General features: G+C 41.7%; 1 protein-coding gene across 2 annotated transcripts in view; it reads right to left on the reverse strand.

The window, feature by feature from the left end:
* Window positions 1-8042: 8042 nt before the first annotated feature.
* CORO1C (coronin 1C) overlaps window positions 8043-26646 on the reverse strand; it is a 96169-nt gene continuing 77565 nt past the window's right edge. For both annotated transcript variants that reach the window (XM_056528788.1, XM_056528789.1), the window contains exons 3-11: window positions 22790-22912; window positions 21999-22128; window positions 20632-20813; window positions 17391-17510; window positions 14663-14767; window positions 13315-13460; window positions 10668-10725; window positions 10030-10275; window positions 8043-8840 (exon numbers count right to left, since the gene is read on the reverse strand). In XM_056528788.1, coding sequence (XP_056384763.1) covers window positions 8703-8840; window positions 10030-10275; window positions 10668-10725; window positions 13315-13460; window positions 14663-14767; window positions 17391-17510; window positions 20632-20813; window positions 21999-22128; window positions 22790-22912 — 1248 coding nt within the window. In that variant the 3' untranslated portion in view covers window positions 8043-8702. The remainder of the gene's footprint in view (window positions 8841-10029; window positions 10276-10667; window positions 10726-13314; window positions 13461-14662; window positions 14768-17390; window positions 17511-20631; window positions 20814-21998; window positions 22129-22789; window positions 22913-26646) is intronic.

The following is a 26646-nucleotide window of genomic DNA, read 5'->3' on the forward strand; positions in this document are numbered from 1 at the left end:
CTACCCTTATGATTATAATTTTTTCCTTTCAGTTTAACCTCGACAACTGGCAGAGACCATCCTTTCAGAAGACGATCTTCTTCCTTCAATATCTTGTTGGTGTTTTCCTGATTCATCTATTGGAGAATTCATTCTGTTCCTGCGTTCTTCAGACACTTCTTCCCGATCCCTCGTTTGCTACGATTGATGTCATCCATCCACTCCGAGGATCAAGAGAGATTTATTTTCTTCACAAGTTTTAGTTAGACTTTATTCCAGGACGTTTAATTTTATTCTGTTTACTTTACTTAGTTTATATGCATCAAAGAAGAGGAAGTAATGCTCCTGGTTATACCTTATATCACCTGTGCTGGCCTCTGATTGGCTACCTGTTACCTACCTATTTGCATATTTAACGTTTTTTTCTGTATTCCTTATGTTATTCATTGCTGCTATATCTTTTGAGTAGTAAAGAAGAGATGCAAAATGTTCGCCTCCTGTCTTTAATAAAATCCATATTTTCCGTCATTAGGATTAGGAAAATCTCAAATTTTTCACCAAATTTTCAAAATCGAAATTTTTCAGGGACCAGTTCAGTTTTGAAGTGGATTTGAAGGGCCTTCATATTAGAAATACCCCATAAATTACCCCATTATAAAAACTGCACCCCTCAAAGTATTCAAAGTGACATTCAAAAGGTTTGTTAACCCTTTAGGTGTTTCACAGGAATAGCAGCAAATTGAAGGAGAAAATTCAAAATCTTCATTTTTTGCACTGGCATGTTCTTGCAGACCCAGTTTTTGAATTTTTACAAGGGGTAAAAGGAGAGAAATCTTCCGAAAATGTGTAATCCAATTCCTCTCCAGTAAGGAAGTACCTCATATGTGTATGTCAAGTGTTCGGCGGGTGCACTAGAGGGCTCAGAAGGGAAGGAGCGCCAGTGGGATTTTGGAGTGTTTTTCTGAAATGGTTTTTGGGTGGGTATGTCACATTTAAGAAGCCCCTATGGTGTTGGTACTGCAAAAAAAGAAAAAAAAAAACAACCACATGGCATATTATTTTGGAAACTACACCCCTAAAGGAACGTAACAAGGGGTACAGTGAGCCTTAACACCCCACAGGTGTTTGACGACTTTTCGTTAAAGTTGGATGTGTAAATGATTTTTTTTTTTCACAAAAATGCTAGTTTTCCCCCAAATTTTTTATTGTTACAAGGGCTAATAGGAGAAAATGCCACCCAAATTTGTAACCCCATCTCTTCTGAGTATGGAAATACCCCATGTGTGGACATCAAGTGCTCTGGTGGCACAGTAAAATGCTCAGAAAAGAAGGAATCACATTTGGCTTTTGGAATTTAGCTGAAATGGTTTCTGGGGAGCATGTCGCATTTAGGAAGCCCCTATGCTGCCAGAACAGCAAAATAAACCCCACATGGCATACTATTTTGGAAACTACACCCCTCAAGGAACATAACAAGGGATACAGTGAGCCTTAACACCTCACAGGTGTTTGATGACTTTTTGTTAAAGTTGGATGTGTAAATGAATTTTAAAAAAAATTCACTAAAAAGCAGTTTTTCCCCAAATTTTACAAGGGGTGAAAATTATTTTGAGGGGGCTTTCTTCCTATGTTCCCTTATGAAAATGAAAAATTTAGGGTAACACCAGCATTTTAGTGGAAAATGTTTTTTTTCCATCCAACTTTGAAGAATTTTCATTAAACACCTGTGGGGTGTTAAGACTCACTATACCCCTTGTTACGTTCCGTGAGGGGTGTAGTTTCCAAAATGCGGTCACATGTGGGTATTTCTTTTTTTGCGTTTATGTCAGAACCGCTGTAAAATCAGCCACCCCTGTGCAAATCACCAATTTAGGCCTCAAATGTAAATAGTACAGTCTCACTCCTGAGCCTTTTTGTGCGCCCGCAGAGCATTTTACGCCCACATATGGGGTATTTCCGTACTCAGGAGAAATTGCATTAAAAATGTTTTTTTTCTTCCTTTTAACACTTGTGAAAATAAAAAGTATGGGGCAACACCAACATGTTAGTGTAACTTTTTTTTTTTTTTTTTTTTTTACACTAAAAGGCTGGTGTAGCCCCTAACTTTTCCTTTTCTTAAGGGGCAAAAGGAGAAAAAGCCCCCCAAAATTTGTAGTGCAATTTCTCCCTAGTACGGAAATACCCCATATGTGGCCCTAAACTGTTTCCTTGAAATACGACAGGGCTCTGAAGTGAGAGAGCGCCATGCGCATTTGAGGACTAAATTAGGGATTGCATAGTGGTGGACATTGAGGTATTCTACGCCAGTGATTCCCAAGCAGGGTGCCTCCAGCTGTTGCTAAACTCCCAGCATGCCTGGACAGTCAGTGGCTGTATGGAAATGCTGGGAGTTGTTGTTTTGCCATACAATACGTTTTTCATTTTTATTGGGGGGGGGGGGGGGGGGGGTAAACAGTGTAAGGGGGTGTATATGTAGTGTTTTACCCTTTATTATGTGTTAATGTAGTGTTTTTAGGGTACATTCGCACTTGCGGGTTATGTTGAGTTTCCCGCTAGGAGTTTGCGCAGCTCAAACTTCAAAAATTTGCCCCAGCTCAAACTTCAAGAAGTAAACTTACTATAAACCTGCCCATGTGAATGTACCCTGTACATTGGGGGGGGGGGGGGGGGGAACCTCCAGCTTTTTCAAAACTACAACTCCCAGCATGTACTGACAGACCGTGCATGCTGGGAGTTGTACTTTTGCAAGAGCTGGAGGCACACCGATTGGAAAACCTTCAGTTAGGTTCTGTTACCTAACTCAGTATTTTCCAACCAGTGTGCCTCTAGCTGTTGCAAAACTACAACTCCCAGCATGTACTGACCGCCGAAGGGAATGCTGGGAGATGTAGTTATGCAACAGCTAGAGGTACGCAACTGCAACTCCCAACATGCCGAGACAGCTGTTTGGGCATGCTGGGATTTGCAGTTTTGCAACTTCTGGAGGGCTACAGTTTAGAGACCACTGCACAGTGATCTCCAAACTGTGGACCTCCAGATGTTGCAAAACTACAAATCCCAGCATGCCCAGACAGCAAACTGCTATGTGGGCATGCTAGAAGTTGCAGTTTTGCAAGATCTTGAGGGCTAGTTTGGAGATCACTGTGCAGTTCTCTCTAAACTGTGACACTCCAGCTGTTGCAAAACTACAAATCCCAGCATGCCCAAACAGCTGTCTGGGCATGCTGGGAGTTGTAGTTTTGCAACATCTGAAGGGCTACAGTTTATAAACCACTGTATAGTGGTCTCAAAGTGTAGCCCTCCAGATGTTGCTAGGCAACTCACTGGCTTCCGTAGGATCCAGGGAGCCAGCCGCACGACAGACGCCCGCAGCCTCCGCAGATGGGTAAGTGACCTTTGGCGCGGGCCCTGTCGGTTTCCCTGTTCTGCCCCGCCTATTGTGGATAGGCAGAATGGGGAAACTGAAAGTCCCCCCCCCCCCCGATCTACTATTGGTCGTCGCGTCTATTCGACCAATAGCAGGGATAGGAGGGGTGGCACCCCTGCCACCTCACTCCTATCCCTTCAGGGGGATCGTGGGTGTCTTGGACAACCCCGATCCCTCTTATTTTCCGGGTCACCATAGACCCGGAATTACGTAAATCGCCGGTGTGAATTCACCAGCGATTTGCCACGATCACAGACACATTGGGGGTCTGATGACCCCCCCCCCCCCCCCCCCCCCATGGGCATTTGCGCGGGGTGCCTGCCGATCGATATCAGCAATCACTCTGGTCTGGTCCCTGCCTGGCGCGGAACGAAATTCTCGCGGGCGTACAGGTACGTCCTGGGTCCTTAAGTACCAGGGTGTCAGGATGTACCCGTACGCCCTGGGTCCCGAACAGGTTAAAAACCAACTGGTCATGTTTTTAAATCTTAAATGTTTATCTGCTCAGACTTCTTATTTCAAAAGTGATTTTCCAAAAACTGTAGTAAGTATGATCACCTTAAAGGTCTATTCACACCTGCAGAATTTCTTCTGCAGATTTCAAATCTTCAAATTGACTGAACACAGCTTTGAATCCTGGGCATCAAATATGAGCAGTATACGGTATGTGTGAATACCTTAAGGTCAGGGCAAACATGCTGTATTTTGCTGCATATTTTATGCAGCCAATTTCGCTATCCATTGACTTCAAGCAGCAAATACCCAGAAAAATATGTCACCCTACCCTAAAGAGGTATTCTCATTTCAGAAAGCAGATAAGAATAACTTTAAGAAGGCTGTCCTATTAGCACAATAATTCAAATTATATGGCAGAGATTTCAGCTCTGAAGCCAGCAGACCTGTTCATTTTGATTTGCTGTATAACATGTACAAATTCCATGGAGATGAGTCATGGTTTGAAGAAAACGTAATGACGATCTGAACAAGACAGACGAAAAGGTAAGAGAACTCCAAGAAGATGCCTCCTGTGAGTCAGTAGATGTAACTGCACTGTAATCACTTATAGGGGGAGATTTATCATTGCTTTTAGAGCATTTTTTTTGTCTATGTTTAGGCACAATTCAGGCGCAAGCAGCATATTTTGAGACTTATGCGCTTTTTGATAGACAGTTTTACTCTTTTTGCCAACCCGTAGAACTTTTTCTTTTTGACCATGCAGTGGTAACGTATTTATCATTTGCGACTTTTTTCAAAAGTCGCAATTTTGTGCGCAAAGGTACTTTTTTAGGCGCAAAGCTACACCACCTACCAGTAGGCATGAGAATAATTTCTACCTTTCACAGTTCAACCTTTGACCTCTTGTGGATGACATCGTCCCACTCCCCTTCTATGACACGTTCTCAGGAGCTGAGCGCGGGTCATAGCTGGGTGGTCCTGGTGGCTATCTGCCACCAGGACCCATCTCTAATGCCAGACATTACCAATCACGGTGATGCCCTGCTTTAACCCCTTAGACACCGCAATTTGATTGTAGCGTCTAAAATGCAAGTAAAAATGTCCCAGCAGCTCTGTGAAAGTAAGTAAAAACACCAAACCTGCCAAAAAGTGTTTAGTGGTAGAGCTTTTCCCACCACTGCAGAGCTGTGCAAAATTCATCATCCTGCTGCACCTTCTTGATAAATAAGATGCACGCTAGTCAAACCCACCACCCAAATAAACATGGGAAAATAGCTCTACCATAGACATTCTTTGATAAATCTGGGCCATAGAGTCTGCAGTGTAGGTGTAGTGCTGAGTTACCACTGTATGGGCTTTGTATGGGGGTATTAGTCTATATACTAAACTCAAAACCTCTGTATGGGAAAAGCACCTAGGCTTTCCAAGGGGCAAATGCAGACAGTCATTATATTAATTATACGCAGGGTATTTGGAACTCTAACACTAAGTTGTGGCCACCATAAATATATATGGATTAAAAGGAGTTATTTCAAAAACTGGCTGAGCACTGCTGCTTTTTCAATGTTCACACGTGCTTGTACCACACACCTTACTTTTCAGGAAGATGCACTGCAGCCGTTTCCCATTCACTTGCAGATAGGCCAACGGTTTTTAAAACTGTGAAACCCTCTAGGGTTATGTTCACACTTTCAACGACAAAATTCATTGGCACTAGGATGGTGTGGACCTGTGCAATATTTGAAGGGTCAGTGACACTAGTTAATTCAGTACATTGTCTACAGCGTAAGTAAACAACCACACGTTCTCATGTCTATTCTTGGAGTAGTATAGAAATGTGTGAGAAGATTTAGAGAATGATTATGGCTTATGTTCTCCCAGTGTCACATCCATCATAAAGAACCATTCTCTGTGATGGTCACTTACCACAAAACAGTTCTTTTCATCTTTTGCCTAATACTGATCTGTTGTATTTAGTGGCCCAGGCATTAAGAAAGAACACTTTATTCATACAACATTTTTTCACAAGCAAATAGACGAAACACTATCACCCACATTGGATAGAACTTCAGCTTCCTGTAGCTGTAGGTAGGAAAACATTGCAATGAACAAAACTCCATCTGTATATACAGGCCTAATTTAAAGGGAATCCCTCTATTGTATTTGCTGCTCAAAGATGCAGACACTGTTGGATAGCTGTTGGCATTAAAAAAAAAGCAAAGTGTGCCTTCTCATGGAGCTGATGTGCTTGCCAAAAGTATAAAATCATCCTTTTATTTCTCAGCCGAGGGTCAAAGAGGCAGGGCCAAGCTATCCAAGTGCCAGACTGATACTTGAGCACCCTGACCTTCCAGCCCTTCACTGACTGGCATACTTGTGTAATTTAAAGGAGGACTCTGGTGCAGACTACTCCTGCTCCGTCCTGCCCGGGCTGCAAAATAAATGAAAATGAACCACTCACCCACCTCCCTGGGTTCCCGCGGAGCGCCACTACAGCTGATCTGTCCTCCGGTCCATCTCCTTCATACTTCCGGGTGTAACGAAGCGTCACATGGCGCTCAGCCTATCGCCGGCTGAGGCAGAAGATCGCGGCGGCCGGTGATAGGCTGAGCGCCATGTAACGCTTCGTTACACCTGGAAGTATGAAGGAGATGGACCGGAGGACCGATCAGCTGTAATGGCGCTCCAAGGGAACCCAGGGAGGTGAGTGATGGTTCATTTTCATTTATTTTGCAGCCCGGGCAGGGCGGAGCATGAATACTCTGCACTAGAGTACTCCTTTAAGGAGGGGCTAGGAAGTGAGAGCAAGTGAGGCAATGTTTTTAAGTTTGGCAACCACCATCAGCTCCAGGAAAGGCACAGTTTGCTTTTATACCCTACCAGCTATCCAATGGTGTCTGCAGCTCGAACCAGCAAATACAGCTTACAGGTTCTCTAAGATCCCTTGAAAAAAAGTGACTAGTGTATACCAGCCAATTCTAATGTCTGCATTACTCCTGTGTGTTAATAGGGGTCAGACATTATAGGTCAGCAACTTTCCATTTACCAGCAACTTTCCACTTAAAAAGAATGGAAGTTACAGACCCAGAAATATGTGCAAGGTGTCATGATAGAACTGCCTGGTTTTTAGGGTTGTTTCCAGATATATTTACCAAGGAGCAAAATAGCCTATGGCACATAGCACTTCAGAGTAGTTTACAAACACAAAATTTAGTTATTTATATATGTACATGGGAGAAGAAGTAGGAAGGAAGAAAAGAGGGAAAAAAAATAAAATAAAAAAACGCCTACAGTTACCAAGCTACAGTTATCTTCAATCACCATACCCTGTATTTCATTCTATTTAGCTCTATGTGATACTTTATAATGCAAACACCCCAACAAATATCAGGTAACAGATCAATAGCGCCGCTCTTCATTTTTGGTTTCTGAGCTTTCCAGAGTGCTGCTAGTTAAAAAACATATGAACTTTGCCAAGTCCCTACTACCATCAACAAATGAAGAAACCTATTAAAATTAACCATGAAGCTAAGGCTTATGGAGTGGTATGGCATGTAATGATGCTGGAGATGTATTTTGTGTAAAACCAATATTCAAGTGAGGTGTCTAGGACTCCCTTTTATTGTCATAAATCACCTGGACACATCTGAACCTCTATAATAACAAAATGTGCCAAGTCTTTCCCTTTTGGACCAGGATTATAGTTAAGCAGAACTGGCACAGCAGCTTCTTATTTAACACAGACAGCAATGCCAAGCTGCTGCTGATGGCAAGGCCCACAGAATATAGTAATGCGGAGATGTCCAATAGCAGTCAAAGCCAATATTGCGGCTTTTCACTTCCCAATAGTGGTTGGGTGAATCCTTTTTGTCTTTAGCAAACTAAACTTTGTCAAAATGGAATCTATTATTCACATGAAAATGTGAATAGTATTGTATTACTACATAAGTATTACTACAACCATTAATGTTTGACCAACTGAAGTTTTTGTTTTACTGTAATACTATATTTTAACGCCCTAGATATAATACTGACTATAAACAATACATATAACATTCCTGAAAATGACAAGACTAGGAAGAAAAGGCTGCATATGTATGCCTTTCTAAATGTAATGAACCCCATCCCTCGCTTCTGATGTACATACAAAAGAATTTTACTGCACACAATAGCAAAAAGATTTATATAAAACTCATGAAGCTTTTATGGGTAATTATTTTCTTGCGATTCCAGACAGTAACACAGTGCTTCCTCCTTTACATTAAAAGTAAAAATACTATACGCTGCATGGTCCCAATGTATTTAACAAGGTCTTTTTGGCAAAAAATTAAATTGGAAAAAAAAAAAATATGTGGCATTGGTCCATCCCTTTCATATACTCTTCCCTACCCAGAAAATGAAGATCAGAACCAGAATTTAAAAATAAAAAAAAATAATATATATATATACTGATCTTGGAAACAGGAAACATTGTCATTTAACACTTGAAAGATGAGGGTAAAAATCTTGGCTTTTAATTAACAAAAAGTTTGTTGGTTTTAAGCAGAGGCTTCTTTTAATCCTTTCCCCTTCTGAATGTGGCCCACATAAAAGGTCAGGGTAGCAACAGATTGTGACACTTCAGAAGTTAAATAACTGGCAGCTAACTAAACTCCTGAAATGGCACAAGCATGGAGGCACCTGGTAAAAGGGGAATAGGTGGAATGTCTCTGTGTCTGAATGGGAATGGTGGATACAAGTCTGTGCTGGAATTCTGATCATGGCTAGGACTCTGAGGAAAGTGATGAATGTGTAGTATGTGATCTGGCAGTGGGCACCTCCAGCTCAGCTAAGACTTTGCTTATTCTTCAGACGTATCATTGTTGGTGAGATTGGCGGTTAGGTCTTCTAGTTTTGAGATACGTTCACCCTGGGCTCTGATGAGGTCTTTCATAGAACGCAGTTCCTTCATCACCTCATCCAACTTTCCATCATTTGCCTGAAAATGAGTAAAAAGGTTACAATAGGAAATACTATACAACCAGCCTGACACATCACAATAAAATATACTGTTTAAAAGTAGTAATCCCTATAATTAGGGCTGCATGATATATTGCATCACAATTTTTGCATTTTTCCATATCAAAAAGAGGTGCGATTATCTAGGTACTGCTGGGAAGAGAAATAGGAGCAAACAAGCAGGGTGGCTCCAGCGGGCCGTGCTTCACCTTATTGTCAGATTGGCCTCTCCTGTGTGCGGCCCACTGTTTCTCCTCCTAGCAGTGTGTAGTGCTGAGAGGAGGCAACATAACCCCTACACTATTGGCCATTATATATATATATATATATATATATATATATATATATATATATATATATATATATGTGTATATGTATATGTGTATATGTATATGTGTGTGTGTGTCTCATGTCTATGAAGGGAGCTTAGAAGCAGAGCTTGCTTCACAAGTAGCGAATGCCAGACATCACCGATCAGGGTGCTGTCTAGCATTAACCCTCTAGATATCACGATCAAAGTTGACCACGGTGTCTAAAATGCAGAAAAATAAAGTGCCAGTGGCACCTGCATGAGTAAGTGGTGGACCTCCAAAAACATCAAGTCAGACTCTGATGGATTCTTGACGGCCATCACACCCCCTCTCATAGGAGGTCATGTCTCCAGTGCTGGAAACACAGATGTTTCCAAGGCTAGAACAGGAGCCCGGCAGAGAATGCCAGGTGCCAGACGCAATCAGACATCTTATCCCCTATCCTTTGGATAGTGGATAAGATGTCTATGTCTGGAATATCCCTTTAAAGTAGTAAATTTAAGTAAAACCTATATAAATTGGTATCATTGTAATCGTATGGAGCTACAGAATAAAGATAATGCATCATTTTTACAGAAAAGAGCACTGCATATAAAAAAGTAGCGCAAAATAAAAATGGAATCATTGCCCTTGTCAATCAGATCTGCCCTTTCCTTTTTCTAAGGTCCATAAAAGCAGCGACCTAATATCAAAGATCCACTGCTCCACTACTGCTTTGCACAAGTTTTGATATCGCCCACATTGAGAACTAGGTAACAACCTCATACATGATATACAGAGTGCCCCAAATCACAGCACCCTTCTATGTAGAGGATGAATAACCTAGGGATGCAGCATTTTTAACTGCCTTTTACTTACAGGACTAGAAGCTTGTGATGCTGGTTTGGGCGTGCTGGATGGCTCAGACTTCTTTTGCGCAAGTGGCTTACTTCCCAAAATATTCTTCTTCACCACATTCAGGTCCCGATTCTTGCTTGGCACGTAGCCATCTTTTAGGGATATCAAAACTGGATCAGCATTTTTTCCATCAAACCACTCTTCGGCTTCCATGGGGGCCTCTGGACCGGCAGTATCTGGGTATAAATCATCTTGGAAAAGATCAGACTAACAAAAAACAAACAAAAAAATGTTAAAATGTACGCAGGTCTTTGGTTTCAGATATTTATTTAGCCAGAAAATAAAAGTTTGTCTAATGTAGAAATCAATTCACTGGAAGCCAGCTACCCCACAGGTAATTCTTGATAAGAATCTAAACATTTGAGAAGCCTTATCAGCTCCAACCCTGGTGTCCCAGATGTACTGCGGGCTGGTCTCTTCACAAGGGGTAAATATCCTCATGAATGGCGTTGTGTCCCCTCCATTTTCAGGATTAATAAGTCTAATAAGTATTATAAGTAGTACTTCCAAAAACACACAAAATGAAGTTACTGTCTCTATGAACCTAGATCCCTGCCATATAGCTGCTTAAAAGTAAAAATAATGACAACCAAACTCACCTTCCTGGGCACAGTCATGATAATTGGCTCACATTTCCTTTCATGAAGTTTGTAAAACCTCAGGAGAAAAGAAAGGACACAAAATTACTTGTCCATAATGAAAAAATATATACTTTATATGGAATTTCAATTGGCATTAATTCATTATTTAATGCAGAATAATCTAGCAAAGGTAATTCTAGAGCAGATGCTTTGTTTTACTATTTATAACTTATGGTTATATATTAATCTGACTGGATTTGCACTGGCTTAAACACATTGGGGGAGAGATCAAAACCTGTTCAGAGGAAAAGTTGCTGAGGCCTCTTTTTGGTTGCTATGGGCAACTCAGCAACTTTTCCTCTGGACAGGTTTTGATAAATCTCCGCCATTGTGTATATCCAAACCATTAAATGCAAAACGGGTCAGATCTCTGGATGCAGGTACGTATTTAACCCATTAACCCCTCATCGGTCTCCTGTTCACCCACACTATAACCCAGTGTATTGGGTTTAGTCTGGATGAAAAGATGACGTTTTCATTTAAATACACTAACCCCTGCTTTTTTACTGACCAATAAAAAAGTGGAAGTTATCTGGGGAGATCAAAGTTTTTCATAATCTGGAATTTGGCTGCTATGGGCAATTGCTCTAGTAATGTCTGGACTACTCTGACACAATGTGCAATTTCTTCTAACAATGTACACAGCCTTGTATGGATAACCAGTCTATTTTTATTAGTTACAACATTCAGCCAGCAGTGACTTTATGAGTGCGATTTTATTCTCCACTAACTATACTTAACATATCTATCCATGTCCTACAACTTGTATTACAACTAGAAACAAAACAACATGATTAGTATAGACAATTATTATAGTGACGAATGTTGTCTAATAAAAGAACAACCGTTAAAGAAGTACTCCAACGATCTTCCGTACGGAGCCCCTGCTCTATGCATGAATGGAGGCGGCTTGACCACAACAAGAAGAAATGACCGATGCCCCTTGATGCATCCCTATGGAAGAGCTGGAGATCATGCATCTCTATGGGACAGCCAGAGTGCACTAAGGGGGCGTGAGGTTGAGACAGCTCTTTTCATGCAGAGAGCCGGGGCACCATACGAGAGATCATGGGGGTGGGTTGGTCTCAAACCCCAGCAGTCGGACCCCACGTGATCAGGCACTTATGCCCTATCCTTAGGATTGCCGATACATTTCCCTAACCCAGAGTACTCCTTTAAAGTAGAACATTTACAATAAAGCTAAACACAGGAAGTCTTCCCCTCTGTAAATACTAGAGATGAGCGAAGTTACCGTGATTAGATTTGTCACGAACCACGACTAGCATGCATAAATTAGTTCAGCTTTCAGGTGCTCTGGTGGGCTGGAGACTCTCTCACAAAAACTCCTCTGCTTATTTTTTATTACATTTTTCCCTTATCTGGCAGGGCTGTGCGGTCAGTGAAGCATTGACGAGTGACGGGACGTCAGGGAAGTCACTCGTCATTCCCTACAGCCGCCGCTGGTCAATGTTCTTAAGTGGATGCTGCCGGGCTACAGGTAATGACGAATGGCGTCCCTGACACCATGCAGAGGACGTCACTCACCAGTGCACTGAACCTGAGCCTGCCGGAAATGAGGCAGAGGTGATCACAGGGGAGAAATTATGAGGCACTAAAGGGGAAATAATCACAAGTGGGGGAATGATTTTTTTTTTTGGCCAAAACCAGGAACTGACACAGAAAAACTATATTGGAAGACCCACTCCTGGCTTGGCTAAAACACAGACCATAAAATACTATGCATGGACACAACCAGTGCTGCACAACTTTTTTTTCTTACCATGCCAATTGACCAATAATATAATAAAATGATAAAATTTATGACAGAAGCCTCCATTAGGTGGTTAACTACATAAAACAGCTCTTTTCATACTGCCTACTAGAGATGAGCGAACTTGCAGTAAATTCGATTCGTCACGAACTTCTCGGCTCGGCAGTTGATAACTTTTCCTGCATAAATTAGTTCAGCTTTCCGTTGCTCCCCTGGGCTGGAAAAGGTGGATACAGTCCTAGGAAAGAGTCTCCTAGGACTGTATCCACCTTTTCCAGCCCACGGGAGCACCTGAAAGCTGAACTCATTTATGCAGGATAAGTCATCAACTGCCGAGCCGAGAAGTTCGTGACGAATCGAATTTACTGTAAGTTCGCTCATCTCTACTGCCTACATATAGTGCAGAAGCAATGAAAGAGTCTTCTAGATGTCAAACAACAGATATTTGTCATATAAGCAAATTCTCAATAAGGGTGTATTCACACATACAGTATTCTAAGCATATTTAATGCACATGATTTGAAGCTGCAGATTTCAATGTACACTAAATGACTGAACACAGCATCAAAACTGCAGCATAAAATATGTGCAGGATACTGTACATGTGAATAGAGCAGTGTTTCCCAACCAGGGTGCCTATAGCTGTTACAAAACTACAACTCCCAGCATGCCCGGACAGCCAAAGGCTGTCCGGACATGCTTCGAGTTGTAGTTTTAAAACAGTTGGAGGAACCCTGGTTGGGAAACACTGGAAAAGACGCTAGAGCAATCTCAATACTTACACTGACAGTAAAGAGTAAAGAAGAGATCAGATTTAAAAAAAACTTTTTGTACCTGGCAATCTCACACTTGTTAACATCCAGTCCTCGCTTTGGCATGTACCCCATCCCTCTTTGCGGTTCCTTGCTGCTGAAAGTGTTGAGGTAGTGAACATAAGGCGATTCATCAGTGATCTCAAAATACCGAATACTGCTGTCGCCCTGTCATGGAAATGAGGTTAAGATCAGAACATGCAACAGAGATGAACAGAGATTATAACTAAAACTTCATTCGCTTTACTAATTCGGACAAACACACAATTGAAGAATTTTTTTTTTTTAGCTTTAATGCCCTCACATGTGGACTCTATAACAGGCTTGAGTCTCCTACAGGGTCAACCAATTGTCTCTGGTGTAGGAAGGTTGTCCAAGAATTTGTTTGTCTCTATTGAACAAGTAAAGGGCATTTGTTATAAGTCTCCCTTCCTACCCAAAGGCTCCTATGGAACATTTGAGGAGGTCAGAAGGTATCTCCATGGAACAACCTACACATGGCTGGCAACTGCACATTAGTAGACTATTCGTTCCTCTATCATACACAACTGACTGTCAGGGCTTATTTTACAGCATTGAGCTATGTTTCCAACCCTCATTCCCGCACTTCGCATACAAGTTGTGCAAAGGTGTAAGATTTGGAAATAAGGCTCAGTTTCCAGCTATCTGTCAATAAAGTAGATATACCAGGGAAGTAAGGCAGTGTTTCTGTCCTTTAGAACTTCAGGAGCTTGGGAACACAGAGAATAAAAGGATTTTTTGTAAGTTATGGAAGTATAAACACCTATGAAAGGTACCATGTGTCTCCGTACCCTAACAGTGTCAGCAGTTTGGAATGTGAATTGCAGCTAACAGATTCCCTTTAAAGAGGTATTCCAGGAATTTGTTTTATTTGACTATGCTACAGGGGCTGTACAGTTAGTTAGTGTAGTTCATAATATAGTGTCTGTACCTGTGTGTGACGGACGTCTCACAATTCTTTTATGATTATCGCCCGAATATTTATTTTTAACAGTATACAAAATTACTCATGTCTCGGGATTTCCCAGGTTGCAGTGCGTCGAGATCTGACACTAGTCAGGTGATCAGAAGGAGCCTATCCTGCTTCAACTTTGCAACAGCTGTAGGCCCCTGATTAGAAAACACTGTTTCAATGGGTTGGGTGGCTGATGTGTGGGAGGAAGGAAAGTGACCTCAAACTTTCAAGCATGGAACTGTGGGATGTGTAGTTTAGTGATCAAAATCCAACAGGAAATACCCAGTTCTGGCAGGAAAGTACTAAAATCACCTTATGATAGATAACCCCCTTATCACTGGAAATATCTTTATTATTATTATTTTATTTTTTTCACTTTTTTTTTTTTACTCACCTTGCCACACAAGTAAATTATGTTAGTGTCGGGGTCATAAAAAGGTAGCAAGACTCCGTTGCTTGTGTCCATTTCATGTAGTGCAATAGGCTCATCGATACTTTTCTGTGTATAAAGAAAGCATTTAGTTACAAAAACACCTTCACATGTTGCAATTTCACTATTACAACTAATCTCTCACAGTTAATATTAACACACAGTTAAGCATTTCATATACAATATAGTGAAACTTTTAAAAAGGTAAACATTCACCATTAGTAAATGTTAAAACTGAGAAGAAAAAATAAATAAATGACATGAGCTAGAACACATGCTTGAATTTATTTTAAAACCAACTTGGTGCATTAGATATAATCCCCATACAGCTATTTAAGTTGAAATCTTTTTGCATACAGCAAACCTAGCTTTCTCTCATGCATAAAACATGGTGACAACCTACCTCCAAGGACTCCTCATTTTGCACTGTGCAAACACTACCTGCCAGTAAAGCGCGATTTAATATTCAATTCCTTCATCAGACAGCAAATAAATAGCACATCTAGGGCACTAATAAGTATCAGATTCTGAAAACATCCCTCCTGCACAAGACCAAAGGACTGTACTTTTTCGCTTTCACATAAAGTTTGTAATTTACAATATGTCCCAATTGTAGTCTACAGGTGTAATATTGTGCAAAAATTAATACAGCAGCTCTCCGTAAGAAGGGGTTTTATGGCCTAAAACTACTGGTCTATACAGAGGGCCATCATTAGTTGATCAGTGGGATGCAGACAACTAGCACCCCAAAGATCAGCTGACTGGTACAGCCGAGGCACCAGAAGTAAACAGTGTACAGGATTTAGAAGCATTGGCTCAGTTATCTGTTTGTAAAGGTGGGCACTGGATAACTGCAGAGTAGATCCATTGATGTGAATAGGAGGCTTCCAGCTCTTGTACACTTTTTCCAGCGCAACAGCTGCACGGGATAAACAGGGGCATGGGTGTTGTCCCTCTGTTGCTCAAACATAGATGGCCTATCCTGTAGATGGGCTATTAATAGTTTAAAGCCAGAAAACACCTTTAAGAAATATGCAAAACATAGAATATTTCCTGTTAAACTGGAATATAGCAATATTTACTCTCCTCCCCCCTCGTGACCCATGAAAGTTTTAGTTCGCCTTGGTGCCGCTAAAGGTCTACGAAGTGGTATCCAGACACGTTCCCACACCATATTGGGCAACCCCAGCTGATCAGCTGGGGATTACTGCTAATAGCCGCCACATGGTGACTGCCATTTGTGGCTAAAAACCATTTCAATTCTGCCATTGAATGACAGCGTTACAAGTATCGTTGGTGGTGTAATGGGTCGGATATTCTGGCCATTGCGGCCAGGAGAATTGTTGCCCAGTCAGTCAGAGCGCTTACATGAGCCTCGGTGGCTGATAAACTGCTCCTATTGACAGAGTCTGTCTGTAGCAGGCTCTACCAGCAAAGCACAGATTTCATGCAGTACAAAAAGTACTTTTATTGATTTGAATGAGCCATCTAATAATGGCTCATACAAGTACCCTAAAGTATTAACCTCTATATAAATGAACCTCTTCCATAATAAAAATTTCAGAACACTCCTCTTTTCTAATTTTTCTAATAAAAAAGTATAAAAACAAAAAAAAAACATAAAAACACAAACATATTTGGTATCACCGCCGTGTGTGGAAACGTCGAACTATTAAACTATAACAATTAGGAAACTGTACTGTTAATGGCATAAATGTGTGAAAAAAGGATAAATAAATAATAGATGACAGGTCAATACCAAAATAGTACAAAAAAAAAAAAAAAAAACTGCATATGGCACAAAAAATGAGCCCTAAAACAGCCTGAAACAGAAAAATGTAAAGTTGTTAAAATAATTCCTAAAAAGATTCCAATTTTTTTTTAAAGTTGTAAAACATGACTGGAACTAAACAATTTGGGTATTGTCGTAATTGTACAAAGAACAAAGCTAACAACATTCAGACCACATGGTAATTTCACCTCAACATTTATGGCTATTAAAAAGGCAAGGAAGAAAAGGTAGAAAAAATGAAAAAAATGGACCAGTGCTGAAGGGGGTTAAACAAGAACTCCTCCATATTTCTGGAACATCTTTTGTTGTGCCATTCTTCTGTGATACTTATTACAAATACATGACTAAATGGCCATCTGGGTGTTACTAGTTTGAGGCCTGTCCCTACTGTAAGGTTTGATATCACACAGCATAACAGAGCACATAATGTAGGAATAGACTCCTGTCCCATGGATGTGAGAGGGAAGATAATTACATATTTACAGGCTGGCAGGTAATTTGGCAGCAGAGGGGATGGAGGCAGGGAAGCTCAGAAAGCTAGTTCCCGCCTCCATTGCACATATGGTGAAATTTACAAGTTATAACTATGGAATGGGACCATAAATCTTGGCACGTAATACAACCTTTCCCACACTATAACCCTATGTATTGGTTTGGGGAGCTGTCAGATTCCCTTTAAGATTTCTTCTTCATTTGCGTTCATGCTAGGCATGAGAGTGATCCAGCAGAACTACTAGAGAAATCACATTGTTTCTATCTCCAGTGGAGCGGAATAAGATTGGCATCTTACAAGACAAACTATATAATTTACTTCTAATAAAAAAAAAAAAGGTTGAAAGCATGTTTTGTGTCTACTACTGTTGTATTAAAGCACTGCTAACACTTCTGTTCATCACTTACCGGATTCCACAATGCTAACTGACGCTCACTCATACGGCTGAACCCAGTTGTGAAAATGCTGCCATCAGCTAAAAAGATTGCTCTCATTGGTCGAGCTCCTTCGTGTGCTTTGTCTTTCTCCTATAAAAACACGGACAAATTTTTTTTTGTGTGTGAAAAACCACATATTTTTGTAAATGGTGACTTAATACTACAGTGCAGTAGCCATAAGTGTAGGCTGCATTTATAGTGTAATTAAAACATACATGCAGTAATTCTTGAGGTTCTCTGCACAGAACTGACCACTACTATCAACAGAGCCTTAGGGTACATTCACACGCGCGGATTTACAGCGTATTTTATGCTGCAAATCCGCTGGTGAAGGCCCGCTCTATGCTGGCTTTACATGTGCCTGCTGGTAGCGGCAACACGCTGCTACCAGCAGACACCCTGCGATGTGCGAGTCACAGTATACATCGCGGGAGCTCTCTGCCTAGCTCAGAGCAGGGAGAGCGGCTGCAATCATCGCTGCACTGTGTCTGCTCGTAGCGGCGTATTGCCGCTACCAGCAGGCACATATAAAGACAGCATAGAGCGGGGCCTTCACCAGCGGATCCGCAGCCAAATACGCTGCAAAATCCGCCCGTGAGAACGTACCCTTAGCGTACATTCAAAAGTCAAACTCAATACAATGCAGATATCCGAGACTGAGCCTCAAATTTCTGCTGTGGTTGTACCCAATTTGGAATAACCCAATTGTCATTCAACTAGGCTTATCCTTGGCCCACACCAAATTTAGAAGACCATAATAAAGATGAGTTTCGCACCTACAAGCCCTGACTCAACCACTGTTGTACTGGCCCAAATAAAATTATAGATCCAACGGATGGTAAAGCTGAAACTTGTATAATATGAACACAAGAAAACTGTCATATTCTGCTTTTCTGAAACTGCCCTTGCACATATAAAAGTGACTTTATACTTGACAATACTTAGAGATGAGCAAATAGATTTTTGTTTAGAATCTATTTTACCGGAATGCAAAATGTTTGGTCTCCTTCCACTTCCCTACCAGGACCAGACAATTGCTATAGAAAGAATATACACTGCTGCAAATTGAACGGTTCCAACCAATCAAGCCTCTGCTCAAAATGTGGACCCCACCCAAGCTCTTTGCATCACATGGAAACAATCTTCCAACCCACATGTTGCTCCAGTTTAGTATTAAAGAGTACCTGTTACCAAACTAAACGTTTAATATATTTTTCCTTTTGTAATTGTGAGTCACTTTGCTATTTACTTGCTGTTAAAATTCTCAACCTATATAGGTTTTTAATGTGATTGAAAAAAATAAAAATAAAATAAAAAAGCCACTAGGTGGCTCTGTTCTGTTCCCTGCCAGAAGTCAAACAGTTAGCTTGGTATCCTCCCGGCCTGGCAGGAGACCAAATTCAGGAAGTGCGAGTGGGGCATGGCGTGACACAGCTCTTGCAGGCTTCAGTGACTTCGCTCCTGCTAGGGAACGCCCCCTTTCTCCTGCTGGGAGATCACACAACGTGAGCAGGGGGAAAGGTATGATACAGAGCTTTTTAACGCTTGGATTTTTTTTCTTTTTAAAGAGCAGGAGGGGTGTTAGTGAATATAATCAGAGTTACAGTGGGGCAAAAAAGTATTTTGTCAGCCACCAGTTGTGCAAGTTCTCCCACTTAAAGGGGTACTCTTTTTGCTGACATCTCTGTCCATTTTAGGAACTGTCCAGAGCCAGAAATCTTGCTTGATTGAAGGTGACCAAATACTTATTTTCCACCATAATTTGCAAATAAATTCATTAAAAATCAGACAATGTAATTTTATGGATTTTTTCCTCATTATGTCTCTCAGTTGAGGTATACATATGATGAAAATTACAGGCTTCTCATCTTTTTAAAGGAAATCTGTCAGCAGTTTCACCCGCACTAAAGCTGTCACAAAGGTTTGTAGTACGGGTAACGCTGATCAAAACGATACTCACATCATCCAGATTCGCCAAGCCGATCCACCGCAATTTCTTTTTTCTTTTTATGCAAATTAGGGCATTGGGCGGAGCTCCGAACCGAGCTAGGGGCAAGATGACGTCATCTTCACCGGGATGCCAATATTCATAACCCCCCTCCCTGCTCTTGCACTCCGTGTTAGCGTACGGCGCATGCGCTGTACACTAAAACGGGACGCAAGAGCAGGAAGGGGGTTATGAATATTGATGAGCCGGGCAGAGTGCCTGCATGGCGAAGAAGACGTTAGCGTGCCCCTAGCTCGGTTCGGAGCTCCGCCGATGCCCCAAGGCCCTCATTTGCATATAAATCTGGATGCCGTGAGTATCGTTTTGATCAGTATCACCCGCACTACATGTCTGTGAGCCAACTTTAGTGCGGGTGATACTGCTGACAGATTTCCTTTAAGTGGCAGCACAATTGGTAGCTGACTAAATACTTTTTTTTCTGCCCCGCTGTAGTTTAGAAAATATGGTTTGATGACAGGTACTCTTTAAAAGCAGCAGCTGACCCATGGCGCATTAAGGTAAGCAGGGATGCATGAGCCTCAAGGAGGAACTCTGAAAGTCCCTACTCCTGTAAATAGTTCTCACCACGTGTGACCTATGCATCCCCACTAACAGATGTGTGGCTGTTGCGGTTAATGATGGAGTTGCATGTGAGGTGGTTAGCTTCTGTGAGATACTAAGTAAACTCAGTCAAATCCTTACCTTGTGCTGCGACTCTGCAGAGGCTGCATCAGTTGTGACCAGCCGATGTGCAGCACTCCATATTCCTTCTATAGCAATCATCTGATCATGATACAGCCCAAACACATTAACAAGGCTAGGCGCGCTGCATGTGGCCCAACAAACGTAACTGAGAACTATGTGTATGCCTCTTAGCAGTGTACAGAAGCCAGAACTCCTGTGTTTTGACAGAATACCCACTCCTGTACAAATCCAAATATGTATAGAGTTTGAAAGCAGATTCCAACAATCCTTCCCAAACATATTTTGGGAGCTTGGCTCATTTCTGCCATTTTTTTTGTTTACAGCGGCACAAATGACCTGTTGAAATCTTTACTACAGGTGAAAGCATAATTGTCCTATTTGACACATTAAATCCAATTCAGATGTAAAGGACCCTAGGCCAAACAACCGAGACAGAATACACAGTGCTTACAAATAAATACGTTCATTAGAGCAGGTAACATTAAAGCTTCTCCCACACTGACCCTCCCAAATACATACTGCCACTAATTCCATTTTGCGGGGATCAATAACACGAAGCTTCTTGTCCTTGGAGGTTGTGCAAATGAGGCTGCCATTTCGGTTCCAGCTGGCACTGAATATAATGTCGCAGTGCATATCCTCAAGACAGATTAGTGCCTCCCCGGTACCCACATTCCATATATAGACGACGTTATCACAGCCTGTTAACAAATTCACAATTACCTTTAAGGACAGATTTACAGTTCCATATTACACCCCCCTGCCCCCCACCAGTCAACAGTTCAGAAAAAAGATGTATAAAAAGAAAAAGACCACATCCAGGAGTGATGAAGTAAAAATATGTGTGTCTGCATCCTATGCTAATTTAAACTGACACTATAAACATGAAAAACAATATAGGTATCAACCAATAAGTGAGACAATATACCACTAGGGGGCACTATGTGAAAGCATATTGGGATCTGAATGCACATCAGAAGTGACAGCACATTTGTATGTACAATACGTGAAGCAACACTAAAGCCTCCTAGAGTGTCCCCTAGAAAGACAAGCACAGCTATTATTGGAGAGGCTTGCTTAGAATATTTCAAGAACAACCAATGGAGAGTTAACACTGTTTTACTATACAGCTAAATATTGATGTGTTCAGGAGGCACAGTATGGCCATTCACAGCCAAATGGGAACTATGGACCAAGAAGATTGACCCCTCACCTTCAGGTATTTATACTCTATCCTCTGTATAGGGGATAATTTGCCAGCTGGAAAAACCCCTTTAAACCCCACTCCACCGAAAAAAATCTTATCCCCTATCCATAGGACATGAATGCAGCTGCAGTCGCCAGTTATCCAGCACAGAGTGGAGTTCGCTTTGTGCATGGATGACTGGGGTGCCGCTCCAGAGATTGTGGTGGTCCCCAGCTGCAGGACCCCTGTGATCAGACATCTTATCTCCTCTCCTTGGATAGGGGATCAGAAGTTTTTTGGCGGAGTACCCCTTTAAATCAGTTACATGTCAAAAAGTTTTTTGCAAATGATAGACATGTCGAAAGTTTTGGTCAGTTGGGTCCGGATATTCAGACTGCCAGCAATCATTAGAATGTGCCTAGAGTGTTAGAGTGTGTGTCACCCCTTGACTCGCTGATCTCAGTCGTATTACAGGAGACAGGCTCTATAGATTTTTAATGAAACGCGTCTCCAGCAGTGAGCAGCGAGCCAGGAGTGAAGCACACGGCTGCACACTTCTGACTCGTTCTAATTATCCGTGGGGGTGTATATGACCAAAACCTAACTGTTTAAAACTTTTGACATCAAAAGATTTTGCAAATGACAAGGGCACACATTTTATTCATGGATACGTCAGTGAACGAGGCATATGCCAACCTACCTGCACTAAGCAGCACGTTCCTGGCTGTTGGATGCCACGTAATAATGCCTACCCTCTTGGAATGTCCCTCCAACACTACCACAGGCTCTGTGAGAGGAAGGGTTAGGCCACTATCTGGGATCTGCCATACCTAAGTAACACAAGATACATATTTGAATTGTGTGTTGAAATTATTAAAAATGTTACCATAAAAAAAAAAAAATAATAATAATAATAATTAAGATATTATAGAAACAAGTGCTCTCTCTCTGCCTCTTTCTGTCCTCCGTGAAGAAGACAGCCTTCCGCAGAAAGGAGAGTGATGGGATAAGGAGAAAAGTATTGTGTTCTGCCAGAAAACTAAAATAGAAATTCTGACGCAATGCAACCATTAAAGTCTATAGAAAAACTGGTGAGAAAAAAATAAAGGCCTAAAGGTGTGAACAAAACCTTAGATGTAAGAAAATAAATCAGTAGAAATTCAGACGAACAGTTTTTTTAAATTTTTTTTTTTAGCTTAACACTTTATAATAATTTTGCATACATCTTTATTATCAATATAAAGGTTTATGGGTTACATAACAAATATGCTAATATATATTAGCATTACTAGGAAAAAAGGACATGAAAAAGGCTACAGGAGGTAACTAAAATATTGCTTTTTTTTTTTTTTACTTGGCTTATGATGAAATTAAGTAGTTTACTTTTTTTCTTTTTACTGTTGCACTTTTCCACATGCACACACATCTCCCAATATACCACTAGAGGTACTGTATGGTCTATCTCCCAGTATAGATTCATGAAGCATTTACCATGACCGTGCAGTCTTCAGAGGCACTGGCAATAACATTGTCATTATGAGGACACCAGTCAATGTCCAGCACTGGTCCTGTGTGACCGCACACTGTAGGGTACGACTTGTCAATTCTTCCACTCTAGAAAGAGAGAAATACAGGAGTTAAGAACAGAATATTAAATCTAAAAATATATCTTATTTGCAACATGAATTGTTGGTGAAAAAAATACTTAAGACATAAGGCACATAACTGTCAAGGAATCCAGACACTAGTTTGCGCTGAGACACTATCTGCATTTTGCATTAAAGGGAAACTCTGCCCCTAGACATCTTATCCCCTATCCAAAGGTTAGAGAATAAGATGTCTGATCACAGGGGTCCCGCTGCTGGGGAACCCCGCGATCTCGTCTGCTGCACCCCAGACATCCGGTGCATGGAGCAAACTGCCGGACGACTGAAGATGTGGGGTAGAGGCTGGTGATGTCACAACCACGCCCCTCAATGCATTGAGGGGGCGTGGCCGTGACATCACGAGCCCCGCAATCAGACATCTTCTTCCCTAGCCTTTGGACGGGATAAGAGGTCTAGGGGCAGAGTACCCCTTTAAGGGTACGTTCACACGTACAGGATCTGCTGCATACTTTCTGCAGCTGATTTTGCTTCCCATTGAAGTCAATGGACTGCCAAATCAGCTGCACAAAATATGCAGCAAATCCTGCACGTGTGAACGTACCCTTATACAGAATACTGCTGAGACATATACACACACACTGTTGATAGAGGGATCTGGACAATTAAAAGGAATGAAAGCCAAGTGTATCCATAACCGCAAAACATTTCTAACACTGGCCTCCTAAACAGGGAGTTGAACCACTAGTAATGGCTCTGTTCACACTACTGTTTGAGGGTTCCCCCTGGGTCTTTTGTCTGGAAAGCAGTAGGCCGAAGTATTCTTGATGTGAAAAAAAATACAGTAATGGACACCAATAAACTTCAGATATTTCTATCATTTATATTAGTTTACACTGAATGACTCTTCAAACAAGCTACATTTTGGAACTATAAAGAAGTAATCGAATATATAGTCCCATTGTACACATGTAAAGCACTCAGGAACGTGAGGAGTGGAGAGAATCTACAGTAAGTTTTACAGAATATAATAAATCAGCTATCACTTCATTTAGTCTTTAAACAGTTGTTCCACTTTCCAAGTGTTACGATTCCTGGATAAATCTGACCCAGTCCTGGGAGACCTCAGCTTCTTTAGGGAGTCAAAACACTTGCATAATGGAGTGTTTTTTTAAGATTTTTAAGACTGCCAAATCATTAGGCACAGGAAATCAAGTTAATATGCGAGTCAGCAATATATGGTTCTCACACCATAGACCGGTTATTCTTGTGAGACACATATAGCGGACACATTTCAATCATACATGTTTACGCTTTAGAAAAGAAAACAAAAAGACAAAGACTTAAAAGGGTACTCCACTGGCCAGCGTTCATAAGCAAGTGTTCTGAATGCTGATTTCGCGCTGCGGGGGTCGGTCACGCCCCTTGTGATGTCACAGCCACGCCCCTCAATGCAAGTCAGTGGGAGGGGTGTGACGGCCAGTGGAGTACCCCCTTTAAAATACATTTTGAAAGTTCTCCATTAATTAACTCCATTTATCAAAGCTCAATTCCATTGAAAACTATAGAAAATCACTCACCAAAAATGGAAAAGAAATAAATAAAAATATGCCCATAAGAGTATCAGACCAGTTTTTACATTTTCTGCTGTGTAAATACATGACATATCTACAGTGATCATACATGAAGCCCATTAAGTGTCCTTCTCCCTCCGATCACCTGATCATAATGTCCTTTTTATGAGCATATTGTAGCGACACATTATCTTCAATGAGACTAGTCAGGAGGAATCACACTGGGAAAGGTCACTAATAACAGCGGGTCTTATGGTCATAGCTGCAATCATACATTATGTGTAGTTCTCAGGGCAGCAGAGCAGAAGCACTCTTCAGCTCCATGCACAATTTACAGCTATCCCGCTGAAGGCTATAGCTAAATCTATATAAAAAGGCGCAGTGAAGGTGACTTGTTCTACTACATTCCATGTCACTGCACTTTTTACCTGCTGCCAAGGTCACACACTGCAGGGATCGCTCTCTAGATCAAGCAGCTGCTCTCACATCAGTAATTCCAACATAGACTTTGCATACACAGTACTTCCTAAAATAAACCAAGCCCCCATTGGTACTCCAGTCAAGGAGCAGTATGCAGGCCCCCTGAGGAGAGACACATGCCATCCATGTATAGTGGTCCCTCAACATATGATATTAATTGGTTCCAGGAGAACCATCATATGTTGAAACCATCATATGTCGAGTACATATGTCTATGTAAAAATGGTAATTGGTTCTGGGGCCTCGGAACCATTGTATGTTGAATACATATCTCTATGGGAAACTGCTAATTGGTTCTGGGATGACCATTGTATGTGGAGTGTTTAACAAACCAGGGTGCCTCCAGCTGTTGCACAACTACAACTCCCAGCATGCATGTACAGCCATTGACTGTCTGGGCATGCTGGGAGTTCTAGTTTTTCAACAGCTGGAGGCACACTGATAGGGAAACATTGATGTATGGGGTGTATAATGTGTGTATGTATTGTATGTGATGTGTGACATCACATACAGTACTGTACAGTTCTTTAAATACCTTCAGGGGGGACAGACTTTCCTCCATTACCATCCTGCCGACTACAGCTCTATAGGAAAGGAAGGGGAGCAGTTCATTGGATGCCTGCAGGCTATTGGCTATGGCTGCACTGGGGGGGGCGGGGCTTACACGGAGCTCACAGTGGAAGCCTGCGTGAGTTAGCAGGACAGCATGTGAGTAACAGGAGGCAGAACGGTGCACACGGGGCACATTAAACAACTATCTGTCAGTTGCTGAAGTTGTCAGCGCTGTCAGATAGCTGTTTGTATGATGGCCCCGACACACAGCAGCATCATATGTCGAGGCTGCTTTCAACATACAATGGGCTCTGAGAGGCAGTCATATGTTGAAATTATCATATGTCGGGGCCATCATAAGTCGGGGGATCACTGTATAGTCTGCAGAGGTTTGTTCTAGTCATGGAATGGCTAGGAAAGTGTATTATTAACCACTGACAATTCGCGGGGTTTGGGGATCATGGTAAAAGGGGTTTTCTGAGAAGAAATTACTATGGCTGGGTTTGGGAGTCCCCAATATGGCAAAATGTCCTCTGAAAGATAGTGATTAAAGTTCGGTAGAACTGCAGGTGGGTACAGGTTGGAGCTCTGCGCTGGACTTTTCTTTCCCCCATGGGCTAGTATGGTGGCATCCTCAAGTATTATACAGGAGTAATTACAGTACACATGACATACCGTTATCTTTGGCTAGGACACTGGTGAGCACTATATGGAGTCAGGCAGTGTATGGTGCACCCCTAAGGCAGCTGTGTAGTGTACATGGTCCTTGAGTTGACTGAAGTCTAAAGTCCTCATAACCTTTAGGGTGGACCTGAGCGGCTCAATGTGCAAGGCACACCACTGTCACCAACCAGTCACTGTACCAGTGCACCGTCAAGATAACGTACATTTACAGTGGTGGGAGGAGTCAGCTGAACACAGCACAAACTCCTTAATGGTCTTCACCATGTGACTTGTCATTGTGGTTGTAATGCATTACAGTGAAGGGGTTCTCTCCTCACAGAAAGTGTAGGACACTTATGAAAATTCACTGAACAGATCACTAAACCTTCAAAGAGATGCTGACATTTCCTGAAAGGTGGGTGGACAGGGCCGCCAGCATGCAGGAAGTGAGGAACAGGACACATCCTGTGGTAAC

The sequence above is a fragment of the Hyla sarda genome, chromosome 1 (genome assembly GCF_029499605.1).
Source record: "Hyla sarda isolate aHylSar1 chromosome 1, aHylSar1.hap1, whole genome shotgun sequence".
NCBI lineage: Eukaryota > Metazoa > Chordata > Amphibia > Anura > Hylidae > Hyla > Hyla sarda.